At 46.0% G+C, this 23961-nt stretch overlaps 1 protein-coding gene across 7 annotated transcripts in view; it reads right to left on the bottom strand.

The window, feature by feature from the left end:
• Atp8a2 (ATPase phospholipid transporting 8A2) overlaps positions 1 to 23961 on the bottom strand; it is a 587084-nt gene that overhangs the window by 122440 nt on the left and 440683 nt on the right. For all 7 annotated transcript variants that reach the window (XM_037208489.1, XM_037208491.1, XM_037208490.1 and 4 more), the window contains 3 exons: positions 16358 to 16419; positions 16079 to 16135; positions 14100 to 14207 (listed from right to left, as the gene is read on the bottom strand). In XM_037208489.1, the coding sequence (XP_037064384.1) occupies positions 14100 to 14207; positions 16079 to 16135; positions 16358 to 16419 (227 nt within the window). The remainder of the gene's footprint in view (positions 1 to 14099; positions 14208 to 16078; positions 16136 to 16357; positions 16420 to 23961) is intronic.

Below are 23961 nucleotides of genomic sequence, written 5' to 3'. Positions count from 1 at the left end.
TTTTTTTTTGAGGAAAGATTGAATTTATCATAAAACATATTTCATCAAGGTCCCAGTAAAACGAACCACCTTTCTTACCCAAACCACAAAGGCTGCAGATTCCTTTGCTGGGAAAGTTGGCCACTTCTGTTGGAAAGATTAAGTTTTGCTGAACAGTTTGGGGCAGGAGAAGATAGGAGGAAGCCGGAAAAGAGCAAGGGGTTCTGCACGGGCTCCGTTTCCTTATTGCAGATTCTTACGGCAGATTTGGGTGAACCGACCTAAATATGTTCTACAAAGAACCTAAGCCATGCAGCCAAACCCAAATGCAGCTCCAATCTTCCATTACCCAGCAAGGCCTCCCTGCAAGAATGAAGGGAAGGAGCCAGCTTCCCTTGGCGCCAATAACTTAGGTGCTCCCATTAAAAGTGCCACGATTTCCATGAACGTATGAAAGAGTGCCGAACACACGCTCCCCGCCACCCCACTCTCTTTTTTTTTGGTTATTCCTGACCTGATAGCATCTTGAGGGAAAAGAACACATATCCTGATATGGTGGGATATTTGGCCAGTTTATGAAAAGCGAGGGTGCCGGGAGGCAGCCCCATGGATTAGCTGTTGGATTTTCTTGGAGTGAAAATAAAAATTATTTTTCACATTGCTTTAGACACTGGCCAGTAATGGATTCTTATACAAGGAGTTATATTTGACTTTTGGAGTATCTGGTCCTATCCATCTGCATCTCTCTGACCCTTGGGCATTCCAGGCCAGGCCCCACAGGCCTCAGGCTCTCACTCAGGAGGCTACCTACCTCTTCCTTATCACTTCCTTATTAATTTTGGGACAGGGTTTCACTATGCAGCCCAGGCTGGCCTGAAATTTCTAACCCTCTTGCCTCAGTTTCCTGAGCTTTGGGATTACAGCTGTGTACTACCACAGCTGACTCCCTCCAGCTCTGTTAACCTGGCTCTCCACTTAGCTGTTTCATATATATTGGGGCTGCAGTTCACCCCAAGTTTTCCTTTTCTGCTTCTTATCTCAAAGCCATTTTGGTGGGGTCTGTTGGTGTTTATTACATTCAAGGATTCTGACTGTGATAGCTAATCAAGTTCAGCATGTTTAGGTGAAGCCCCAAATCAGGCGGGCTGAGCATCCGGCTCTCCTTTAGTAAGCCCGACTTGGTACCCCCCTGATGAAGAATGTCTCGTAGGGGAACTGCTGACCGGAGTTCCAGCTGTCAGATATGCGTCCGCGGAAACCAGCCACACAGAAAACCGCATCCCAGGGCCAGGCTCTTTGACCTTGCAGCAGTCACTGTCCTTGGTGTCAGACACACTCGCTTGCTTCTTTACAGTCCCGGTAGACACACGGGTGCCGTGGAAATTGTGTCGCTATGGATGCTCTAACAAGAGGCGGCTCCCGCTGCCCTGACAAGGGCGACCAGGGGAAGGGTAGCTTAAGGGTTTAGGGATGGGGAGAGAGGATGGTGCCCAGCAGACAGTAACATGAGGAGACATGGCAGAGGAGTGTTCAGAGTCTACGGGAGCAGGAAGCCAGTTGCATGCATGGGTGATGTAGAAAGAGCCAGAATTATTTCAATTCACCGTATGGCTATTACCCCATGGCATTAGTCACTAGCCACTACTTTTGATATAAACTATACAACACATCATAAAGTTATCAGGAATGGTGATAGGGTGAGGGCTCCTGTGGCTTAATCTCCTCCCCCAGGTCATCCCTATCCTCACAGTCTCTGCAAGAGCCATCTGTAAGGTCCTACCTAAGGGACAGCAGTGACTCCCCCCCCCCCCCCCCCCCTTTTTTTTTTTTTTTTTTTTATTTTACCATTGAAAGCAAGTGGTTAAACTGTTAGCTTTTCCTCTACAACCTACTTAGCAAGTTGGTTATTTTCTCAGGCAACCTCCTCAGAGTGGCCTTCACACCTGAGGTCTCTCTGCACACAATGGCGGCTCTGTTAGGAAGTCATTAGAAAAGGCCCTGTCCCCTTTGTCAGCACTTGCCTATCTAAGTAACGTCCTTAATGAGTCCTTAATGAGCAGCTCTTCTCTCCTCGAAGCAGGAGGCTCAGGGGCCTCAGAAAATGGCTCCCAAGCTCACGTGAGGAGGGTTTTTTTGGTTGAACAGCTTGAGCGGGCTCTCTCGGCAAAGCTGGAGCGGAGCAAAATTCTGACCTCAAATTGAAACTTAAGCTGCCGCGCAGGTCTCCAAAGACATGTGCTACAAAGAGCAGCAGAGGCGGGGAGCGGCAGAGGCAGCCGGACTAGCGAGGCCTAACTTCAAACACGGAAAATGCAAGCAACATGGATGCATGGTCAACAGCCCCGGAAAGCTGAGGGACACATGGAGAGTTCACAGCCCATGGTTTCTTTTCGGACTACTCGTCTCCTACAAGTTCAAGACTCAGAGTTTCAAGTTTTGGAAGCTCATTTAACCCTCTCAGTGGTGTGTATGTGTGATGCGTGTGGTGTAGTGTGCATGTGTGTGGTGTGTGTGTAGTGTGTGTGGTATGTGTGTAGTGTGTGTGTATGTGTGTGTATGTGGTGTGTGTGGTATATGTGTGTGGTGTGTGCTTGTAGTATGTGTATGGTGTATGTGTGTGTGGTGTGTGTGTGTATGGTGTGTGTGTGTTGAGTGTGTGTAGTATGTGTGTATGTGGTGTATGTGTGTGTAAGAGGTGTATGAGGTGTGTAATACATAGTATATGTGTGTGAGTGTATGAATGAGGTGTGTATGTGTATATGTGTGTGTGGTATGTGTTTATGTGTGTGTGGTGTGTATGTGTGGTGTGTGTATGGTGTGTGTGTGTAGTGTGTATGTGTGTGGTGTGTGTGTATAGTGTGTGTGTGTGTGTGTGTGTATGGTGTATATGTGTGGTGTGTATGTGTGTGTGGTGTGTGTGTGTCTTGTGTATATAGGTGTATCCACCAGAGTCTGAGGGTCAAGGCTGGTGTCTTCTCAGTTATTCTCCACCTCCTCTTTTGAGGCATCTGGCCGTTCACGGGTTCAGCTAGGCTGGCTGGCCAGTGAGCTCCAGGCTGCGGCCTGTTGCTGCGTGCCGGTACTGGGAGGACAGCCGCTCGCTGTTGACAGGCTTTTTCTTCTGTGTGTTCAGAGGACTGGACTCAGATCCTCATGTTGCACAGCAAGAACTTTCACCAGCTGAGCCATTTCCACAGGCCTACACTGTGTCAGAATTTGAAAGACTAAAGAGGTAGGCTCTGCCGAACATATGCACTCAAGTATAACTTTTAAGAACAGCACTCCTAATTTAGGAAGTTACATGAGCGTCACAGGGGAACAAAGAGCAATTACTTTTCTTAAAAAAATCATTTCTTTTTGAGAAAGTGGTCTAAAATGGCATCTGGTAAATGGTACTCTTACCAGGATGACCCAAGCCAGAGCTACACAAAATAAAATCACGTTAGTGCTGGGAAAGAGACTATTGCTCTAATAAATTTACCAAACATGGAATAAGGTAAGTGTTTAAACAATGATAAGTCCTTCAGAGAAAACCCTGCGAACTGCAGCTGCTTCTTGACTTTTTTGTTTTGTATTAAAAACAAAGCTGCTGCTGGTCATGGCGGCCTACACTGGCCATCCTAGTCCTTGGGAGATTGATGGAAGAGGATTGTGAGCTGGGGGCCAGCCTGAGCTACACAACAAGGCCCTTTCCTCACAGAATCAAGGGCTGGGTAGAGCTCTTGTGCAGGACCCTGACTTCAGTCATCAGCACTGTAAAAACAAACAAGTAAGCAAACAAACCCCAGATGAAAATCTATTTGGCAATATTATTTTTTAGCATCGAAATGTCAGAGTTTCAAGATGTTATTTATGATCATTAAGTTTATTTCATGTGGAAGTCTTTTTAAAAATAATTTATTTATTTTTATTTTATATGCATTGATTTTTTTTTTTTGGCCTTCATATATGTTTGTGTGAAGGTGTTGGATCCCCTGGAACTGGAACCACAGACAGTTGTAAACTGCCATGTGGGTGCTGGGAATTGAACCCAGGTCCTCTGGAAGAGCAGTCAGTGCTCTTAACTGCTGAGCCATCTCTCCAGCCCCACAAGGAAGTCTTAAAACACTCTCATGTAAAGTTTGATTTTCTTTGAAGAGTAGAGAGATCCTTAAAACAAACAAACAAATAAACAAACAAAACAAAACAAAACAAAAAAATCAAACAAACAGGTCATGACTTTCTAAGGGACCCTTTTGAACAACCTAGCAGTCAGAAAGACCGCTCACAAGAATGTTCATGCTCTCTTTTATTTCTGGAATTACTTTTCCCACATTTCTCACGGAAGGGCAAAATCCAGACTTACTCAGTTACAGGACATTTTTCACGGTCACTCTTTCTTTCCTTAGCAGACCTGGTAAAGTTTCCCATCAGGCCAGTCACCGAGTCTCAGCCTCTCCCTGCAGGTCTCTCCCTCCACCTGGCCTTCTCCATCACACTTGCTGGTCCTCTGCTTCTGCCCTTCCCCACCCCTGCATCTGCCTATACAACAGGGTTCTTGACCATGGTATGCCCCACTTTTCTTGCCTTTAAATTACGATGCAGTGATGGGAACAGAATTCCAAATACGAGGTGCTTTCTTTTCTTGCCACACCAGGGAATCTTGCATCCCCTTCTGCGAGGATGCCAGATCGTCTCACTGCTTTGAAGCTGTGCTGAGCAGCCAGTGACCTGGAGTTCTCTGGCCCCTCATCCTCCTAGGAGCAATTCCCCAGGAAGCTCACTTCACCCATGAAATCACCTCCATGATTTATTGGAGGCCAGATGCTACCAAAGCCTATGCTTAACGTGTTCTCTGCCCAAACCTCTTCCACAGTTCCACAGTTCCTTAAATTTATTACTTTAGATACTGCAGACCCTTGGATATCATTTTGTAAATGCTGTCCAGCAATGTGTTGGTTTGGGGTATGGTGACTTCTGCTGGTGTGGTCTGGGGTGTACCCATCAGAAATACATTGGATATGGATTAGATTAAAGCCTCCTGGATTAAGGTCCACCAAAATCCATTTTGTTCTCATTTTTGCTCCCCCCCTTTTTTTTACTATCACAAGCCAAACAAATACATTCCACGAAATAGTGAAATATGCCTATTACCTTTTTACAAATACAAGTATCAGTGATATTCCATATATTCTCATGGGTAGCTAGAAGAATTTTAGCTAGAAACTTTCAGTCATTCTTTGGGTAGGAGAATTGTATGGACTTATAATCAGCTTCTTGAATACACTTCTCTAAGGAAGAACACTAAATTTATCCATGTAGCCATCCCTTTCCATGAGCAGGTCTTTGGTTTGGCCTCTTCCAAATGCTAGTAGTCGGAAGGGTTCACCTGAGCCAGCTTCAAGGGTCCTGGACTCTAAGCCATTTTGAATCATTGGCTACCAGGAGAAAGAGAAAAGCTCCTCCCCCACTTATAATTTCAAATATTAGCTTCTATCCTAGCCTGCTTTTAAAATTTTGGTTGTTGAAGCGAGGTGGGCATGAAGTCGTTGGAGGAAGGACATTGGAAAAGGGGAGGTCACTTGGTATTTCATGTTGGTGGAGTCAAGTTAACCAACTGTTTTTCTACCATTTGATAATGACTGGAGATTTTCCAGAAGGAATAGGAGTCCTCTCTATCCTAACTTGACCCTGACAACTTTGCCTTCCATGTCTGTAACTTTATTGAGCAGCTTTTCCATTAGTAAGATGTTTTTGCAGAAGTATCAGCAACCTAACTCAAATGATCTTTGAGAGAAGTGGAAATACAGGGTCTTGTGGCGATCTGAAAGTACAGAGGTGGCTACAGCTCCGGGGAGAGGCAGCTCAAGGGACGGACACACACCTTCCCATCAGCCCTCAGGTCAGCTTTGCTCTGTGCTCAGCCAACAGCAGACAGATACCTTCTCTTATTCTACGACAGCCCCTGGTAACTCCAGGCTCATGCAGCAAGCTTTGCAGCCCATGACTTTATTCCTAACATTAGTTTTTATAAAGATCCCTGACTTATCTCCAGGCAGACCGGTGTGACTCAGTGGGCATTCCTGACTGACTGTTGCGGTGCATGGGAAGGAACAGCCTTGGGGATAAATCCCAGGCTGAAGAGCCAGAGTCTAGGATTAGAACAGAGGTACCAGAGTATACTTCTTTTTCTTTATTAATTTTTTATATTTTAGTAAGTGTGTTTGTGTGTATGTGTGTGTGTGTGTGTGTGTGTGTGTGTGTGTGTGTGTGTGTATGTACACAAGTGCACACACATGCACAATCACTCACACGATAGTGTTGGCGGGGTATTATATGCATATGAGTGTAGGTACCTGTGAAAAGGTGTCAGATCCCTTCCAACTGGCATTATAGGCAGTTACAAGCTGCCCGACATGACTATGAGTCACTTGAAGTGCATGCTGGGAAATGAACTTTGGTCTCTGTAAGAGCAGTATGTTTTGTCACATCTTTCCAGCCCCAGAAGTGTACTTCTTGAAAGAGAAGGGATTGGGGGCTGGGGAGACAGATACAGGGCAGGAAGAAGATGATAAGCCACAGGACTTTGCAAGCTGCTTCTGGGCCATGTGGATGGGAATAGCCCTCAGAGTACATTGGGAAATATACTTCTTCCCATTGGCTTCTTCCCAGTCCTCCTGTCCCTCATCAAAATCAGGACACAACCATTAACATGGACACCCCCCCCCCACACACACACACACAAACCAAATATATCAGACTGCCCGATTCCAAACAACTGATACTTCTTTGGCTGTGTTTAGCCAAAGGAACCCTAACTACTACAATGGCCACTTAATCTGACTTCCATAGTAGCAAACCCAGCACCTGGAAATCTCACCTATTTGAACCCTGTTTGCTGAATTGTCGATCACTAGCATTGATGTTCATACAAAAGCTTTATACTATTATTTACATAAATCAGCCATGTCCTGGCCATGGTTAATAGTATGTTATACCTCCATTTCAAGTCTCTCTTATCATCTAACTTATCCTGGTCATATTTTCTTGTATAGGTCTTGGCTCTCTCAATAATTTCTGTTCCCTTTGAACAGGGCAAACCTAAGGCTTCCCATCATCTCAGGGAAGGAGAGCTGCTGTGTTAGTCACCTGCCCCCAGACAGGGCCACTGCCCTCTGAAGATGTCAGGGAGGTGGGTCTCTTTGTGCATTGGGAACAAAACTTGCAAAAACCCATTTCTACATGCTGTGCGAAAGGAAAAAGCTCAAAACCACATAAATCAGACTCTGTGACCACTGGGCATGTATATTACAAACAAACAAAATCAGCATGGAACACATACTTTAATTTGCTGACAGGTATTTTAAAAAAAGAATGTGAATACATGCAACAAAAGTTAGGAGGACCACAAAGCGGCTCACTGAAGAGGGAAACAAAGCCACCTGGCTTCCAACATGCGGCACCTTTGAAAGAGATTGGCGGAATGAAATGAACTGCCCCAAGGGGGAGCACTGTGCACTGGGGAGGGGAGAGCTGGTCCCCCAACGCTGGTGCTTTCTATCACATTTTCCAACAAATGCCTGTTGCCTGAAACTTTCCACCCATGTGTCTAAGACTCCATCTCATTGCAGGGCAGGTCACTTCTGATCAAACGTAAGGCAACATTTTAAGGAGGGGTGACCGGCATTGAGCAGATACCTGGTTTATCATCATTCTTGCTGCTGTCTGCAGTGACAGAGGGTTGTGGCTCAGACCCTGGAGTCCAAGAGACTCATGGCAATCACCATGCCCTACCCTGTCTGGCCACAGAGCTTCCTCAGTCTAAGCCTCAGTCTCCCCAGGCAGGGGCAGGTTCATGAATGAACTGCTTCATTCACTTTTATGTGATCGCACACATTCAGTGCATCTATGTGAAAAGTATACAGTCAACCCTCTACATATGCATGCTGCGTATCTGTGCACTCAACCATAAGATGAAAATCTTTTTAGAAACTTGTGGCAGGGGCTGGGGAGATGGCTTATTTCCTAAAGTGCTTGCTGCATAAATAACAGGACCTGAGTCTGATCCCAAGAACCCAGATAAGAAGAAATGTCGAGCATCGTGGCACTCCCTGGTCATCCCAGTGCAAGGAGGCAGAGAGACAAAGAGTAATATTAGCGGCTCTGGATCAACCCGCCAGAAAGGAGCGATTGGATTTTGTCTGACAATTACTAACTGCGGAATGCACACTGCTTACTTCTGTTACTCACATGTGTCTTCTCTCTAGTTCTTCTGCCTTTCTATACACCTTTGACTCCGCACACATGGAAAAGTGGAAGGTCAGGAGTAACTCAAGCACAGACAATACAAGCAATGGACTTAACTGTCTACATGTCTCAGGTTTCAGGTTAATTTAGTTCAGGTCTCACAGTCACAAACAGAATCCATACTGAGTAGGAAGAAGCTGGATACGGCTCTTTATCACAACAATGCTGTTAATTCTGAAGTCCTATTGAGAAGTAGGTAGGATATGGTGGTGAGCTATCATTACTGCCACTAGCAAGAACTGGAAGCCACTTCACAGTCTCCAACTTAAATATACACATTTTATATACATAACATATAATATATATATGCTACATATGTGATATATATATATGCACAAAAACATTTATTTTTGTGGTTGACTTCTTGCTTGTAATATAAGGAACATCTCAACCTCCACTCAAGCTTGAAGAAAACTTTCCTTCCCAGGATCTACATACAAAGGCCACACAGTACATTTGGAGCAGCTCCTGGGAGAGCCTGACTAGCGTAGATTAGCGGGAGCTGCGGTTCATTCCGTTCCTCCTTCCTCAACTGCCCTGGAGACCCCTGTTTTTGTCTTTCCAGTCTGTCTTTCACACAAGGGTTAGAACTCTGAGGGTGGATTTATTTCTGTTAACGGAACAATTCCTCAGGTCTGTGGTGGTCAGGTTTCCACTCCTATAACAAATTCCTGAACGATGAACTCATGAATGTCGTCTGGCTCGCTGTACTGGAGGTTTTGATCTCTGAGGATGGCCATGTTGCTTTCAGCCTGTGGCAGTGCAGTATATCCCGAAGAGAGCACATGTCATAACAAAATCCCTCCTTGCCAAGAGAAAGCAAAAGAACGCCAAAGGGCTGGACTCTCCTTGTCCCTTCAAGGACCCACTTCCAGTGACCTAAAGACCTCTCCGCAATGCCAGAGGCTAGGAAGCTGGGTATGTGTTAGCGTTGGAGGAACATCCAGAATTCAAACGGCATCAGGCCCCCAGCTGCACCCGCGCCCTTTAGAAGAGAAGGTGGATGACTCTTGAGGGATTACCCGAGGGAGTAAAGGCTTCCCTCAAGCTGCCGAGCCACTTACTACCACAGAGAAGCTAAGCACATCCCTGTAGGGAGGGGCAGAAACAACTCCTGGGGTCTGTGGCCCTCAACAAATCACAATACGTGTGAAAACACCCTGGGAACGGTGACGGAGGGCAGATGACCCCATACCACACCAGCGACATTAACCTAAGGCCAGTGCCTCACCTGGTGCTTGGGCAATGCCTACCTGGCAACCCTGGTCCTTGGGAAACAGCCAAGGACAGCAGCTGAGCAAGGTGGTCGGCATGTCTTCTTGGCCTACCTATTGGAGCACGCGCAACTTGCAAACAAACTCTATGTTCTCACATCTCATGTGGGCACTCCCAGACCTTAAACCAAATGGACAACACAGTCCAGGGAGACAACTTCTTGGGGGAAGAAGAGCCCCAGATCACTTTGACTCAATGACAGCAAAACGACACACCTCCACCATTTCCCCCTCTGTTAGTGCTTAGCCCAGCGGGGGGGGGGTACACTGTATTCCCAATTATGTCTGGAAAGCTCACAAATAAATCCATTCCCATATTTAGGATGAGAGGGGAAAAAAAAAAAGTCTGCTCCATGCCAGTAACTGGCTGGGGCCTGGTGTTTGGCACTGAAGTCAGAGTTAGCAGTTTGTACGCTTTGAAGTGAGAAGGCTTTCCCCTCTTTTATTAGCAATGAAATGAACTTTAAAGGAAAAAAAAAAAACCATTGGTGAGGAGTATTTTTCCATGGCAAGCCATGTAATGTCTTTGGTACAATTCCCTATTTAGAAAGCAGAGCTGCCTTGAGGCACTTGGGACTATCTGGTATATCTCACACAACTCTTGCCTATGAGAATTTGGTCAAGTGTGGGTATGTTCAGTGGACCACCATCTCTTAGGCATCTGTCAGGAGCTAAAATGTTACAGTGGAATATTTTAGAGCAGTGATTTCCAAACTGGGCCTCCACACCCATATATCTCTCTCTCTTCCTCTCTCTCTCTCTCTCTCTCTCTCTCTCTCTCTCTCTCTCTCTCTCTCTCTCTCTGTGTGTATGTGTGTGCATGCATTATTATATGCACATGTTATCTTGAGGGATTTTAACAGGCAACCTGGATGAGTCTGATGCAAGCCCTTACTGAAAAAAACTCACATAAAGTCTTTAAAATGTGTTGGCAAAAGAATCAGGGTTTTAAATTGTGCAGAATTTTTTTTTTTCAGAAAGATTCAGAACTCATTTGTCCTGGAAAGGAGAACATGTGTGTTCTTGACTTCCCATAGGCTATTTCCATGGCTGGAGAGATGGCTCAGTTGTTAAAGGCTAGGCTTACAACCACGAGCTATTTCCAGAGTGACTAGGCTTATTCTGACTTTGCTGATTAGGAAGTCACCTCAGGTCAAGAGATGTGCTGAGGGGGAGGTGGTGTCTGACTGCGGCAGGGTCTCCAGCTCCTGACTTGAGACCAAAGGTGAAGTTTGGGGCCTCCCTTCACACAGCCCTGAAGTCAGAAGCCCTGGGAATTGCCTGAAGAAAATTCAAGTACATTACTGCCCTGGCATTAGATCCAGTTTCCCTGGAAGCCCCACACCAACAGGGAACTTTGGGAACGGAGGTAAACTAAGGAATTTAGCTGTGTTCCACTTTAGAGCATTTAAGCTGCGATGGAGAAATTTTGATTGCATGGTTATGGTACCCTGGGAAAACCATCCTCATCGATTCTCCATAGCCGAGGGCCATGCTATTCACCATGACAGACAGACACAAGCCAAGGTCTATAGCTCTAAGTGTGCTACTAGAAAAATGAAGAAATGGGGTGTCCCTTAAAACCTTCCAAATTCTGCATCTTTAGAAGAGTCCCCCGGGAGCTTCTCTGATTTCACAGATGTTCCCTGAGACTTCCTGGGTGGCTGCCGGGCTTTTCCACACCACACTACAAGGTGCCATAGTAAAAAGCTCTGACGGTGGGAAAGAACTTCATTCTACAGTCCTTCCTTCCCTTTGCCCGCAAGGGAAGACCTGCCTTCAGCCCTGTGAGAAACACTGCAGACAGAATGGACCAGACAAAGAAATTCTTAATCACATTAGTGGGGAAATTCTCAGCACAAACAATGCATCTTTTCAATGGCTGAAGATTTTATGAATAGACAGAATGCTTGCTGCTGTATCTGTCTCCAGCTCTTGGGGGGAGAAATACCACTTACCATTAGATCCCAGCTCAGTTCCAGAGCTTCAAAGAATTATGTTCATCTGCCAAAACCCTACGGTGGAGTCAACTACAAAGCACAGTTTCTGAAAATCACTAGAAGCATTCTTAAAATATTAACTTCTACAGAGCACCGTTTTCCTAGAATGCTTCCCACTCTAAGGAGTGGCTATGGCTAGAGCATGCTTGCCATAGTGTCGCCCGGGACCCTTCCTCCTCTGACCACACCTAAACCCAGCTGCTGCCCCTTTTGATGACACAGTTGTGATTGGAGAAAGCCCTTCTGAGGCTTCATGTGGGAAGTCAGACTGGTCCTGGGCATGCTCTATACATTTGTCTGTCCTGCACCATGGATCAGTGTTTAATAGGTTCTTGCTACTTCTCGGCCAACAGCAGCCTGCTAAATCAGGTAGCAGGTTAGATGCTGCCGTGGGCCATGGAGTGAAGGCTAACATCGCACGCTCACATCCTTCCCACTTGGATCTCACCCCGGGAGAAAGACCAGAGACGCTAAAGAGATCTTTGACGAAAACTCTGTTGGTCCTCTCACTTGATGTCAAGCAGGAGCCTCAGTCTTACCTAACTGTGTTGTTTCAAAACGACCCATTTGCTTCCTGTTGAAACCAACCAACAGAAAGGAAGAAAGTGCCACAGTTTAAGTAAAATCCAAAGTTTTCATACAAAAGTGCTGCGTAATTTAACTGAAGAGGAGCACTTCTTGGCTCCTTATTGGTGGGAACAGCTCACTGTCTGCAAGGACAGCCATGTATCACTTAATGAAGGGGACATCTGGGAAACGAATCCTAAGATGACTTCTTCATTCCCCGTGGAGAGTACTTACACACACCCAGATGGCTGAGATATGACGTCACCGGGACATATTACATCATGGGACTGTCCATAAATGCCTTTTGTTGACTGAACTCTTGTCATCCAGCAGAAGACACACCTGACCTTTGCCCTTGCTCAGGGGAGCCGTACGCACCCTAAAGGGTCCATGATGAATTCAGCCTCTCTGTAGTTTGAAAGTCAGCCACTTTATGAGGACGGGACTTGGCAAATGGCCTAATTCAACACTTTAGAATTGTAGTTACTAGAGCGAATGTACACAGAGCGGGGCTTGCTAGAGCAGTCAAGGAAAGGAAGCACTTGTCAAGGAAGGGCTGTGTCTGCTAGTCAGGCACCCGTCGACCCTATCCTGCCAGCATGGCTCTCTTCTGTTTTAGACATTTACATGTTGCTTGACTCCTTTCCCTACAAATATCAATGGGGGGCATGCAAGCTCACTCCTGCAGGACAGGCCCAGCATCTGGACACTGAGGGGTATCGGCTGACTTATTTACCAGGTAAAAGGCCAGTGATAATAGCCTGGGCTATCCCATGAACAAAAGCTCTTGGACGTGTATCTAGACCCAGGAGTTTGTATTTATTTCTGTAGAGGCTGCAGAGCCGGTAGTCAGGATGGCCATGCCCTGATCCTCAGTTAATCTCTTCCTACCCCTGCTTCTGTTTCCAGTATTGTAAACACCCTACTGTACACTCAGGAGGCTGAACCAGCACGGACATCTACTCAAAGAGCACATGCCCTGTAAGAGATGTCTAGTCTTAGAGACAATGGCAGTCTCACAGATAATGGAGACCTAAGGGTTGTACATGTTGGTTTGCATCCAGAGAAATGCCAAGGCAGGGCTGGACAGAGGGTTTCTGGCTCTCTGGGAAGGAAACACAGAGCCTAGGGAATGGACCTAAAGTAGTAACACAATAGTGCTTCACTTTACAAAGAGGGATGAGCCTAGCTAGTGAGGCTCCTAGTAGCTCCTAAAGCCTAGGGCTTGGAGCATCCCCTTGTGGGGATCTAAGAGGATTCTGACTATGTGTAGCCAGCCCAGCATGGCTTTATGGTGTGGGCTCATACAGCCTCACTTGAGAACTGAGATTACTGCTTTAGGCCATACCCAACTCCTTTCTCTTCACACCTGACGTGATAGAGTTCTGTGACCTAATTGGTCATTGTTAGTGGTTCAATGTTAGACAATTGGGCATAGGTTAAGTAAAAAAAAAAAAAATCAGAAACAATTCAAACAAGAGTAGTAAGATCTCTAACCTCAGCCTCTTTGGCTGGCTTGAAGATATGGACAAAGGAAGATTCTGGCATACCCACTACCTGGTTACTAGAGTTCTTAGGCTGATATTTTACAAGTGACCAGTTACCAATTAAGCAGTCAATCATGTACTTAACACTGAATCTGTGATCAACACAAGCTTGGATCATGACTGCCTCAAAACCACTCCCATTTTGTATACAATTACAAACAGTGTTGTTGTATACAGCCAGCACATAACTAAGGAAATGTGAGCACACCACGTATGTCGGAGGACTGAGGGAGAAATGCTTCATGGTATTTAAATGTCTCACACCACTTCTGTGGATGAGACAACCTCTCCTAGCTGCTTGAATTGGTTCAGCTACTGTTAAGTTTTGACGCAAGCAGATGACAATTGCCTTTACCCAAGTTCACTGTTACAAGACACAGAAAGCTGGTTCGCTCACCTGTGCACAAGCATAATGGAGAGATGACACACACGATCACAGTACTGACCTGCCCTTTCATGTCGGGAGCAATGGGGATGGTCGGCCAGATGGTGGAGTAGACACCAAAAAACACCAGCCAGATCAGCATGCTTCCCCACACCGCCAGGTGACTGAACTGTGGAGGAAATAAATGCTTAGACAGGGCTTTCTGCTGGCCCCGGGGGTCAGGGTGGGAGTGTCTACTCCAGCCCATAAGTTGCCCAACCCCCATCCCACATCCAAACCCCTTCCCTGATGGGAAGGAAGAAACTGAGGACGTACTCGTTACTGGAGAGCTCTGCCTTTCTCAGTAAGCTCCTTGTCTCAGGATTTGTCATGATGAATTTGAATTATGGGTGGCTTATACTATCCTGAAGATGGAGGTGTGCTAAGCCCCCAACCTTCTTCTAAAATCCAAGCCCCAGCCATGACCCACCCATCCCTGGGGTTATCTCGTGTCTGTTTTTATAACACAAGGGTGCAGCCATCTAGTGAGAGAGCAGTGAAATGGACAAATAGAATATTCTTATCCCTTAACAACAATATCTGTCATATTGCAGAGACTGTTTAAAAGCAACTCGGAATGGCTAATGCCCCCTTTAAAAACTTGAAACATTGCATTTAATAGAGTTTTAAAAATCCACGTACAATTGTTCACATTCACAGGTACAGTGTGACAGACACGCCAATGCATGTATATACTATGCAATGATCAGGTCAGGGTAACTGGCATATCCACACCCACAAAACATCATTTCTGAACCTGAGGAACATCCAAAATTCTTCCTTCCAGTTGTTTTGAAAGTGGGTACTCAGTATAGTTACCCCACTTCGTACAGGACATTAAAGTGACTCTTCCCACCCTGCTTGACTCTGCATCCGCTAGTTCATCCCATGCATCTCCCCCTCTCCCTGCCCCTCCTCCTCCTCGCTCTAGTAACTAAAACTCTGTCTTCACTTCTGTGACACAAACATCTCATGCCTCTTTAAGTTGTTGGCCTCTTTCCTTTGTGCTCTTAATACAACCCTTGACCTCTCTCTTTACAAACTACAATCCAATCCCTCAGCAAGCTCTGCCTTTCAGGTTCTAGTTTTAAACTAGTACTTCCACATTCTGACACTCACTACCTCTTCCTGCAATATTCCAGGCTAAGCTGCCATTTCCACCTCCTACCCGCCTTCATCCTTTGACAGATTCCCTGGCTCCATGGTGACCTTCCATCCTACCCCATTTACTTAGTACCAGAGCAGGAGGTAAGCAAGCTACAGTCCCACTGTGGCAGACAGACACTGTGAAGTGTGGGTCTTATCCCATCTTGGAAAGAACCAAACAGGAAACAGGATGCTGATAAAACAAACCCAGGATAACTATGCAGTGTGGTACTCTCTAATCACGAGCAATCGTTTCACTGAAGTGCGCTTTAAGGTTTCCAAATGTGAGACTTTAGGAGAAAAAAAAAATGACAAAACTCTATGTGCCACAATTCACCCTTTTATTTGAGGATGCACACCAAGTCAGAGGTCGAGAGACTGCCCAGGTGTGCCAAAGTAGAGCCATGTGCAAATACAACATTTTCTGACTTGTTCTGCATTCTTCTCTCTCTCTCTCTCTCTCTCTCTCTCTCTCTCTCTCTCTCTCTCTCTCTCTCTCTCTCCCTCCCTTCCTCATTCCCTCCCTCCATCCCTCCCTCCCTCCCTCCCTCCCTCTCTCCCTTTATTCCTTTCCCTTTTCCTCTCCCCCCATCTCCTCAGTAACAATGAGAATTTTCATTTCAGGCAGGTAATAATCAGTAGCTGTAAGCTGGGCTAGGTGCTGAGCAAATAAAGCCCCAGGAGAGGTTGGATCCCAAATTCCAAATTGCCTTCCTAAAGATCAAAAACAATTTTTACTTGCGAAATTTGAAATAAGACAACAGTGTAGTATTTCTTGTTTCCCCAAGGATTAAATGGAAGTCACTGCATACAACTATCTATAATGGAGAAAGAAGAGTTCCAAAGACAACTCACTTTAGTCCACGCTGTTGTCTCCAACCCTGCTTTCAGACAAACTGTAACCACAACGTACTGTGAAGAAAAAAAAGAGGGAGAGAGAGAGAGAGAGAGAGAGAGAGAGAGAGAGAGGAGTTTGGTATGATGCAAGTATTTCTTGATCAGTCTGAACTTCAAGGAAGCCCCAGCCCATAAAGACGTGGAGTAAGTCATTTTAATGTGGGGAGCCGTGTATAACTGGGGAGGTAGAGCCCTCATGAGTGCCCTTTAGGAATGGCTCAACAGCGCTAAACTTACCGTGTAAACAATATTTCCAACAAACAAGTAGTCTGTGGCGTGCCCACTGGCCAGTGGAGTATCTGGAAAACAAAGAAGCCACTGTTAATATCTAGAGGCCACAGTGCAATCTGCTTTCTTCTTTTTTGTCAGGACATAGAAAAATGGAACAGTAGAAGCATCTCTCAAAGCGTGAGGTCATTTCAAAACTAACTCCTTCGTGATTCTAAAGGTCCTTTCTCATGATAATGGTATTTTTTCACCTTATGTGTCCTTCAAATGAATAAAACAAAATCAGATGTTCAAACAAAACTAATGGTTGATTGGCACTGAATTTATATATATATTTTAAAATCAAATTATCTTTTGGTCTGCTTGAAAACAAGCTGAAGAAGGACTGGTCCAAGGACACATCAAGTGCCTCAGCTCTCAGACCTTCTCAAACCTTTCTCTTAATATTTGCTGAAGTGGGACTGGACAGCATCACACCGAGCACAAAGTGACTGACACTCCTAGGGAGATATTCATGGTTCTTGTTCTCACTCAAGCGCCTGCGCTCTGGGAGTGAAAGTGATCAGGTGAGAGGTGTTTCAAAGACCTCAAAGCTTCGTCTTCACGTTTCTTTCTTTCCAGGGGGTGGCTCTGCAAGGTCCCTAGAAGTCATGGAGCCAGAGAGACTCTGCTTGGTGACCACTCTGTGGATATCTGACTCTAATCCCAGGAGTGCCAAACAAATTTAAAGTCAAGAATGGCTTCCCATCTCCTTCCCTCCTCCGCACTCAGGTTCAGGTGTGTGTGGGGGTGGGGGTGGGTGGGTTCCTGGTAGTGGGTGGGTCCCTGGGTCAGTGGAAGGGTATAGCTTTGCTCCTGGCCCTGAGAAGTGAGTCTGTGACCAGAGGAAACCTAAGCACAGAGTGGCAGGCACCAGCGCTACATTAACCACAGCCCCGAACTTCCACGAGTACTGCCGGGCTTTGGAAGAGTTACACTAGGAGATCAGAAAGGGACTCCACCCCAGACAGAAACAGAAAGCTCCGGAGGGAGACTGATGGGAGAGGGGATGAAGAGAGGTGAGAAGGTGAGGAAGAACCTCATTGAAAGCAAACAGAGAAAGTTGAAAGGGGAGCAGCTCAATTAATTTCAGTAAGTCAAAAAACTGGTGTGAGCTGAGTATCCCTCATCTGAAAACCTAGAGTCTTCAGTGCTTTGGAATCCCACGGGAGCCTTTTAGGTTTTGGGTTAGGGATAGTCAATGAGTGAAATCTATGCTAATTATTCCACAGTCCAAAATCTTTGAGCAAGCAAATGCTTCTGGTTCCAAGCCAGGGATACTCATCCTGTCCTTGCAAACAGCCATTGTGAACTGAGAGTGTCTATCACTAGTGACTGGGTCTGAGGTTATTATAGATGCAGTACCTTAAAGACATCCTCCACTAAGGGTCACGTGAGATTAGACAGGGGTTGTTATTTGAGTTTAATAAAGATCATAGCCATGAAAGGAGGAAGCTCAATCTTTTATGTACTCAAATCTACTCTATGCAAGGCATTGTGGGAACTCAGAAGAAAAGGCTCCAGTCTCCATGGAGTCTGAATGAGAGTCGGAGAACAGAGCATACACAAATGAACAAATGGACATAGTCAGCTAGAGGAAATTTAAGCTATACTGTTTGAATACAGAGTGGCCAGAGATTGTTGTTTTAGTTAGAGAGGTGACCCAGGAACAGATCAGAATGATAGAGAGGCATTAGTTCAATGATCATCAAGAACAGGCTCCTGGGAAAGAAAAGACATTGTTAAGAATCTTAATGAAAACAGTGCTTGATGAGCTCAGAGTTCATCATGAACTCTGTCTAGAGATTCAGGGAGCGAGCAAACAGTCAGAGGCCAACAGATGCAGGCTGGACCAGAGTCCGCACTTCAATGGTGGTCAGGACTGATGAAGCTGGAGGCTGCTGAGCCTTCCACGAAATCGTTTGGAGTATTCCCAAAGGAATGGTGCAGCTCCCGCGTGAACAGAACAGGGAGATTGACAAGTACAGTGCCAGTTAGGCAGGGATGGCAGTCAGCCGTGCAGGTGATGGAGGGTGATACCGGAAACAGCAGAGTTATGCATCCACTAGCTCCATTTACTTGCTTACCTTTAAATTAACTGAAAAAAAAAAAAAATCCCAGAGGCTTGGGAGGAGGGAGAGGGAGATGTCGCTTAATGAGTTCAGAGTTAAAAGTCTGAGGTGATGAAACAATTTTGCAAACAGCCAGAAGAGCAAGCTCTGTGCAACTAGTGTCTCTGATTTGCATATGTAAAATGGTTAAAAATTACAGAATTTACTTATGTCTGTGCCTACGATCACAATATAAAATTAACAAAACATGATCACAGGGCCAAAGCAATACAACCTTTAGAATAAATGGAAGCAGTGCATCTTTCCAGCCCCAGATTTAAGAATGATCTCAAGAAAAGACACCAAAAGTATGGTGACAAACCAGGGCCAATTAGACTGGATCAAAACAATGGAGAAAACACTTGCACATTTTATGTCTGATAAGAAGCTTGTGTCTAGGACATAGAAAGAACCCAACAAACAATCTAAAACTTCTCAGTATGAACCTGGGCAAAGGATCTGAGTACATGTATCAAGCAGGGAAGACACACAAATGGCCAACAGGGATTCAGGGAAACTCAACATGATTGGGAACAAAGAAAACAATCCCAAAGCCACTTGAAGAATCACTTCATACCTATGAGGATGCCAATAACAAAAATGACAACCAAGAGACAGAGAGTCAGAGAGCCGGGCAGTGGTGGTACATGCCTTTAATCCCAGCACGTGGGAGGCAGAGCCAGGCGGATCTCTGTGAGTTTGAGGCCAGCCTGGTCTACAGAGTACCCAGAGAAACCCCGTCTCGGGAGGGGAGAGAGAGAGAGAGAGAGAGAGAGAGAGAGAGAGAGAGAGAGAGAGAGAGAGAGAGAGAGAGAGAGGAAGAGGAGACCTATAATTGTTCACGCACGGCTGGAAGCTGAGTAAGCTGTGCAGACATTTTGGAAAACTATTGGCACTTCCTAAAAAAGAGTGTGCACATTTATTACATGACTCAGTAATTCCCAAGAAAAATGAAAATGTGAATGAAAGACAAAAGCTTATACATGAATGTTCAGAGCAGCATTATTCACAACTGCTCACGACGTCTAAAACAATGAGCATCATTATTCCCTATCCACAGTAGCCTATTCAGAGTGCAGATGTCCGTCAAGTGGTGAATGCACAAATAAATGTCCATCACTCAGTGAGTGGTGCATCAATACAATAGAGTATTGTGAAGAAATAACAAGGAATGAAGTGTGGGTACATGCCACAATGTGGGTGAACCTTGAGAGGGGAAAGAAGTTAGGATAAAATGTCCAGGGGGGACGGACCTACACAGACATGGTGCAAAATAGCAGTTGCTGAGGGTCTGAGGACCGGGTGACAGCCTTTGCGGGTGATGAAGCGCTTGAAAGTTGATGATGATGTGGTGGTTGGGTTGTGTAATGGAATTACACCTTGAGATGGGGGAATTGTACAGTGTAAATATAGAGACACAATTATACAATGATGAAGCTGCTGCAAAGACTTGGTTCCCTAGCCACACTGGCCACATTCCAAATGCTCAGAAGTTGTGTGTGGCTAGTGGCTGCTGTCCTGGGCAGCAGAGACATGCACCATCTCCCCCCTCCCCCTTCAGTCCAACTGACAATTCAGGGCAAGAAAGGCCACGCCAGAGGTACTGAGAAGTGACAGAAACTGGTAAATATTTTGAAGTAGAAAAGACAGCATTTGCTCACACTTTGGAGGTAGAGTAGGAGGGAGTGTGAGGAACCTCAGCCTGAGCAGTGAGGTAAACAGGACCACTGACTTGTGAAGGAGCCCAGCAGTCTGGTCTTGACCATGGGGAGACTGGCCGGAGGAGGAGCCCATGAGGATGTGTAGTGGTGTTTTCAGTTCACAATAGGAAAGGCCAACACAAAACATGACTATGTACAAGAGAAGGAATCTGGTAAATGAGGCGAGGGAAGGAATGAGCTTAGCAGGCAGATCCTGGTCATGAGAGTTAGGAGATGCTGGTACAGCCTGCCTCTCCTACCCCAGTTCTACGGGCAGAGAGGTTTTTAGATTTGAGGCTGAGCCCTACAGGCCTCGTTTCTAACACGGAGGTTTCCTATCAGGGACAGAGGTTAAAGAAGAAGATGTGACAATGACCGAAATGACCCCCAAGTTTTCCCTGGGGCAGGAAATGTATGATGCTCTTAGCTGTTAAGTCAGCCCCGTGCATGGGGTGGCAGAGATGCGAGCCTCAGCTCTCCTCCTCTGCTAGGTCCAGATGGATTTCCCAGTCTGTCCATCCTGTGTATTCACAAGCACAGAGACTTTTAACTGAGATGAGCAGTGACCTGGAGCCTTGATGTTCCATCTCCACTAAGTTCTGGGGAACCCAGAAAAACTCTGGCCAGGTGGGAGAGTGGATGGAGAGGAAGACTAAGCCCCAAACTGAAGCCCACAGTCCTGGTCTCATGGCTTCTGTTGTTGTTTGTTTGTTGGGACAGTCCCCAAATGCTGGCACTGCTGACACACACACTGCCACATCTGGCCTGACCGTTGTTTTGTTTCTTTTATCTCTGGTGCTGGTGACAGAAGTCAGGGCCGTGCACATGTCAGGCAAGTGCTCCCCACTGAGGTCGACACCTCCCCGCCCCCCGCCATTGCCGTGTTCTGAAGACGGGGCACTGCTGTAGTCTCACCAGCATCAAGCTTGTAACACTTGCCTCAGATTCACTAGTGTGGGAATCACAAGTGTGCAAACCACACTCAACTCTCAATTTCCTTCACTATCAATATTTCCCGTGCAGGCTGATCCATGGACTAAAAGAGATTTAAAAGTGCAAAGCATTTATCTAATACCTATTATTATCTAATAATCTAGAATACAGTCCACATTTTATGCATACATGTAAAATAAACAGGAGGGACTAATCTGAGAGGAAGGAGGACTGCCCTGAGAGAGGAGGGAGGACTGCCCTGAGAGAAGAGGGAGGACTGCCCTGAGAGAGGTGGGAGGACTGCCCTGAGAGAGGAGGGAGGACTGCCCTGAGAGAGGTGGGAGGACTTCCCTGAGAGAGGAGGGAGGACTGTCCTGAGAGAGGAGGGAGGACTACCCTGAGAGAGGTGGGAGGACTGTCCTGAGAGAGGAGGGAGGACTGCCCTGAGAGAAGAGGGAGGACTTCCCTGAGAGAGGAGGGAGGACTGCCTGAGAGAGGAGGGAGGACTGCTCTGAGAGAGGAGGGAGGACAGGTCTTGGAAAAGGAGGACTGATCTGAGAAGGAGGACTAACCTGAGGAGGAGGGAAGATTAACCTGGGAAAGGGGAACATTTATCATCTCTATTCCTAAAGCCTACTACATGATTTCCATGAGGTGAATAAATAAGTCACCTTCCTATGTGCTTGGGTTGACGCTGCTGAGTCATATTTAGGTTGTTGTGCCGCTGAATGTGACAGACCCACACCATGATGGTGCTCAAGCCACACACAAGGGAGGAGAGCTCAGCCTCTCTGAGACATGGACAGTCTGAGGTGTCAAGAGGTGCCCAGCAGGCAGCTTGTGAGTCTGTTCTTCCAGACACACATTGCTGGCAATTTTTACGTTGGGCTCAGGGACTAGCATAATGTAGGCTTAGACAAATGGGGTCTGGAGGCAGTCACTACAGCAGACTTTTGTGGACAGCTGGGACAAAACCACACTGGCTTCCGTACTTAGTAGTGACAGTCCCTAACATGTCGTATGTGAAATGTCTTTGAAAATAGTGGTGGGGAAAGCCACAATTTATAAGAAAAGTATGTCTCATTTTCTGAATTGAGGTTCAGGGAACCTCTTTAGAATATTCCAAAGGGGGAAATGATAATACTTCACAACGATGCAATGGCAATTAAATGTTCATTAAAAACATCACATCATTACCCAGCCAAGCCACAATATTCGGGAATGGCTCGGACAAAAGGCAAAATGTCATAGCATGGTGTTGTATGGTCAAAAGAGATAGGATGTGGTAATCATGAAACCAGATGGGAGATACACATGTACAGTACTCTTTTGGAGTAAGAACCAGGGGACAGCTGAAGGGACAGCCACAGGCATCTTGTCCTGCAGAAGACATTAGGGAGGAGTCAGGAACACCAGCCTCTTCTCCTGCCATAAGGGCGTTTGCCAAGACATTTTGGTCTGAATGGATGCCAAGTTCCTGCTGCCTTCTCTTCCTCTGCTTCGAAACTTCCAGCAGAACAATTTTAGAGCAGAGCAGACTCCAGACTCTCGGGCAGGCCCCCACCCCTGCATAAGCCTCTGGGCCTCTTAAGATTCCAGAGGCTCAGAGAGGCCACAGACAGCTCGCTACTCCCAGGTTTATATCCAGGACAGAGATAGTGTCCAGGATTCAGATAACTTTTACAAATAAACTTTCAGAACCGAACCTGCGGACATGGCTCCGCTCTTGCTATCGCCAGCACCAGTATTTCGCTCCCAACTACAGATTCATAAAGAGAACATTTATTTTCTTCCCCTACTTTATAGAGAGTGGTATGAAATGCTGGAAAGGACTCTCCAAAAAGAAGGGTTTATACAAGTGTTAGCGATTATAATTACATTCACGGCGGCGCTGGGTTAGGTTCCTGGTTACATAAGCCTTTGGGTTCTTACTCTTACCATCTCAGCTGGATGAAGTTAAGGGCACAGAACTCAAATTTCAATATCTTTTCTCCCTTGTGTTTACTAAAAATAGACTTGAAAAGAGAAGTTAAAGATGAGAGAAGGTAAACTTGAAGGTGACACCAAATATCAGTGTGGCCACAGACTTTTTTTTTTGTATTTTTTTTTTTAATCTCCAGTGCACAGATAATGGACATCCCCCAGCCTCTGGTACCTGGATAGGGCCCCTGACAAAATCTTGCCAACAGTTATGAAAAGAAATGAGAGATCCGTTCAGGAACAAACAGCCCTTCTGATTCTCTCCGCTAGTGTGGAAAACTGAGGGTGAGCTCGGGGACTGTTTACTCAGAGGAGCCTGGGGTACTGAACCTGACTACTGTTGGCACCAGATGCAGTATTGCATGCAAACGTGGAAATCACTGCCATGAAGGGAGGTACTCACACTCAGAGATCTCTGCGTGGGAGAGCAAAGTACCCGGCCTTCAGTCCATTTCCTTAGTTCACGTTGGCTATTCACAAAAAACTCAGTCCTCTCTAAGCACAAGAATGACTCTGAAAAGCTCTCCTTGTGTTAAACCCACTGGTAGACATATCAGCCAATAACAGATGGAGACAAAACGTTCATGTTATCCTCGATCTGCCTAATGTGTGATCCTCACACAGATGCAAACAGGCGGCTGTGACCCTCCTCCCTCAATCTTTCATAGACGGAGCCATCTCTTTGCCACCCAAAGAGTATGTGCCTGTTGCCTTGTTAAGGGCTATGAGCTCAGTCAGCTTGCCCTTTCTGAGTAACATACTAAGGCATATTATGAGAATGTGCATGGGAGCCAAGCCGGGCGGCCCAGGCCTGTAATTTCAGCTATTTGGGAGGCAGAGGCAAGACTGA

This window comes from Peromyscus leucopus, chromosome 9, assembly GCF_004664715.2.
Source record: "Peromyscus leucopus breed LL Stock chromosome 9, UCI_PerLeu_2.1, whole genome shotgun sequence".
Lineage (NCBI taxonomy): Eukaryota > Metazoa > Chordata > Mammalia > Rodentia > Cricetidae > Peromyscus > Peromyscus leucopus.
This window is presented reverse-complemented; position numbering and strand designations above follow the sequence as displayed.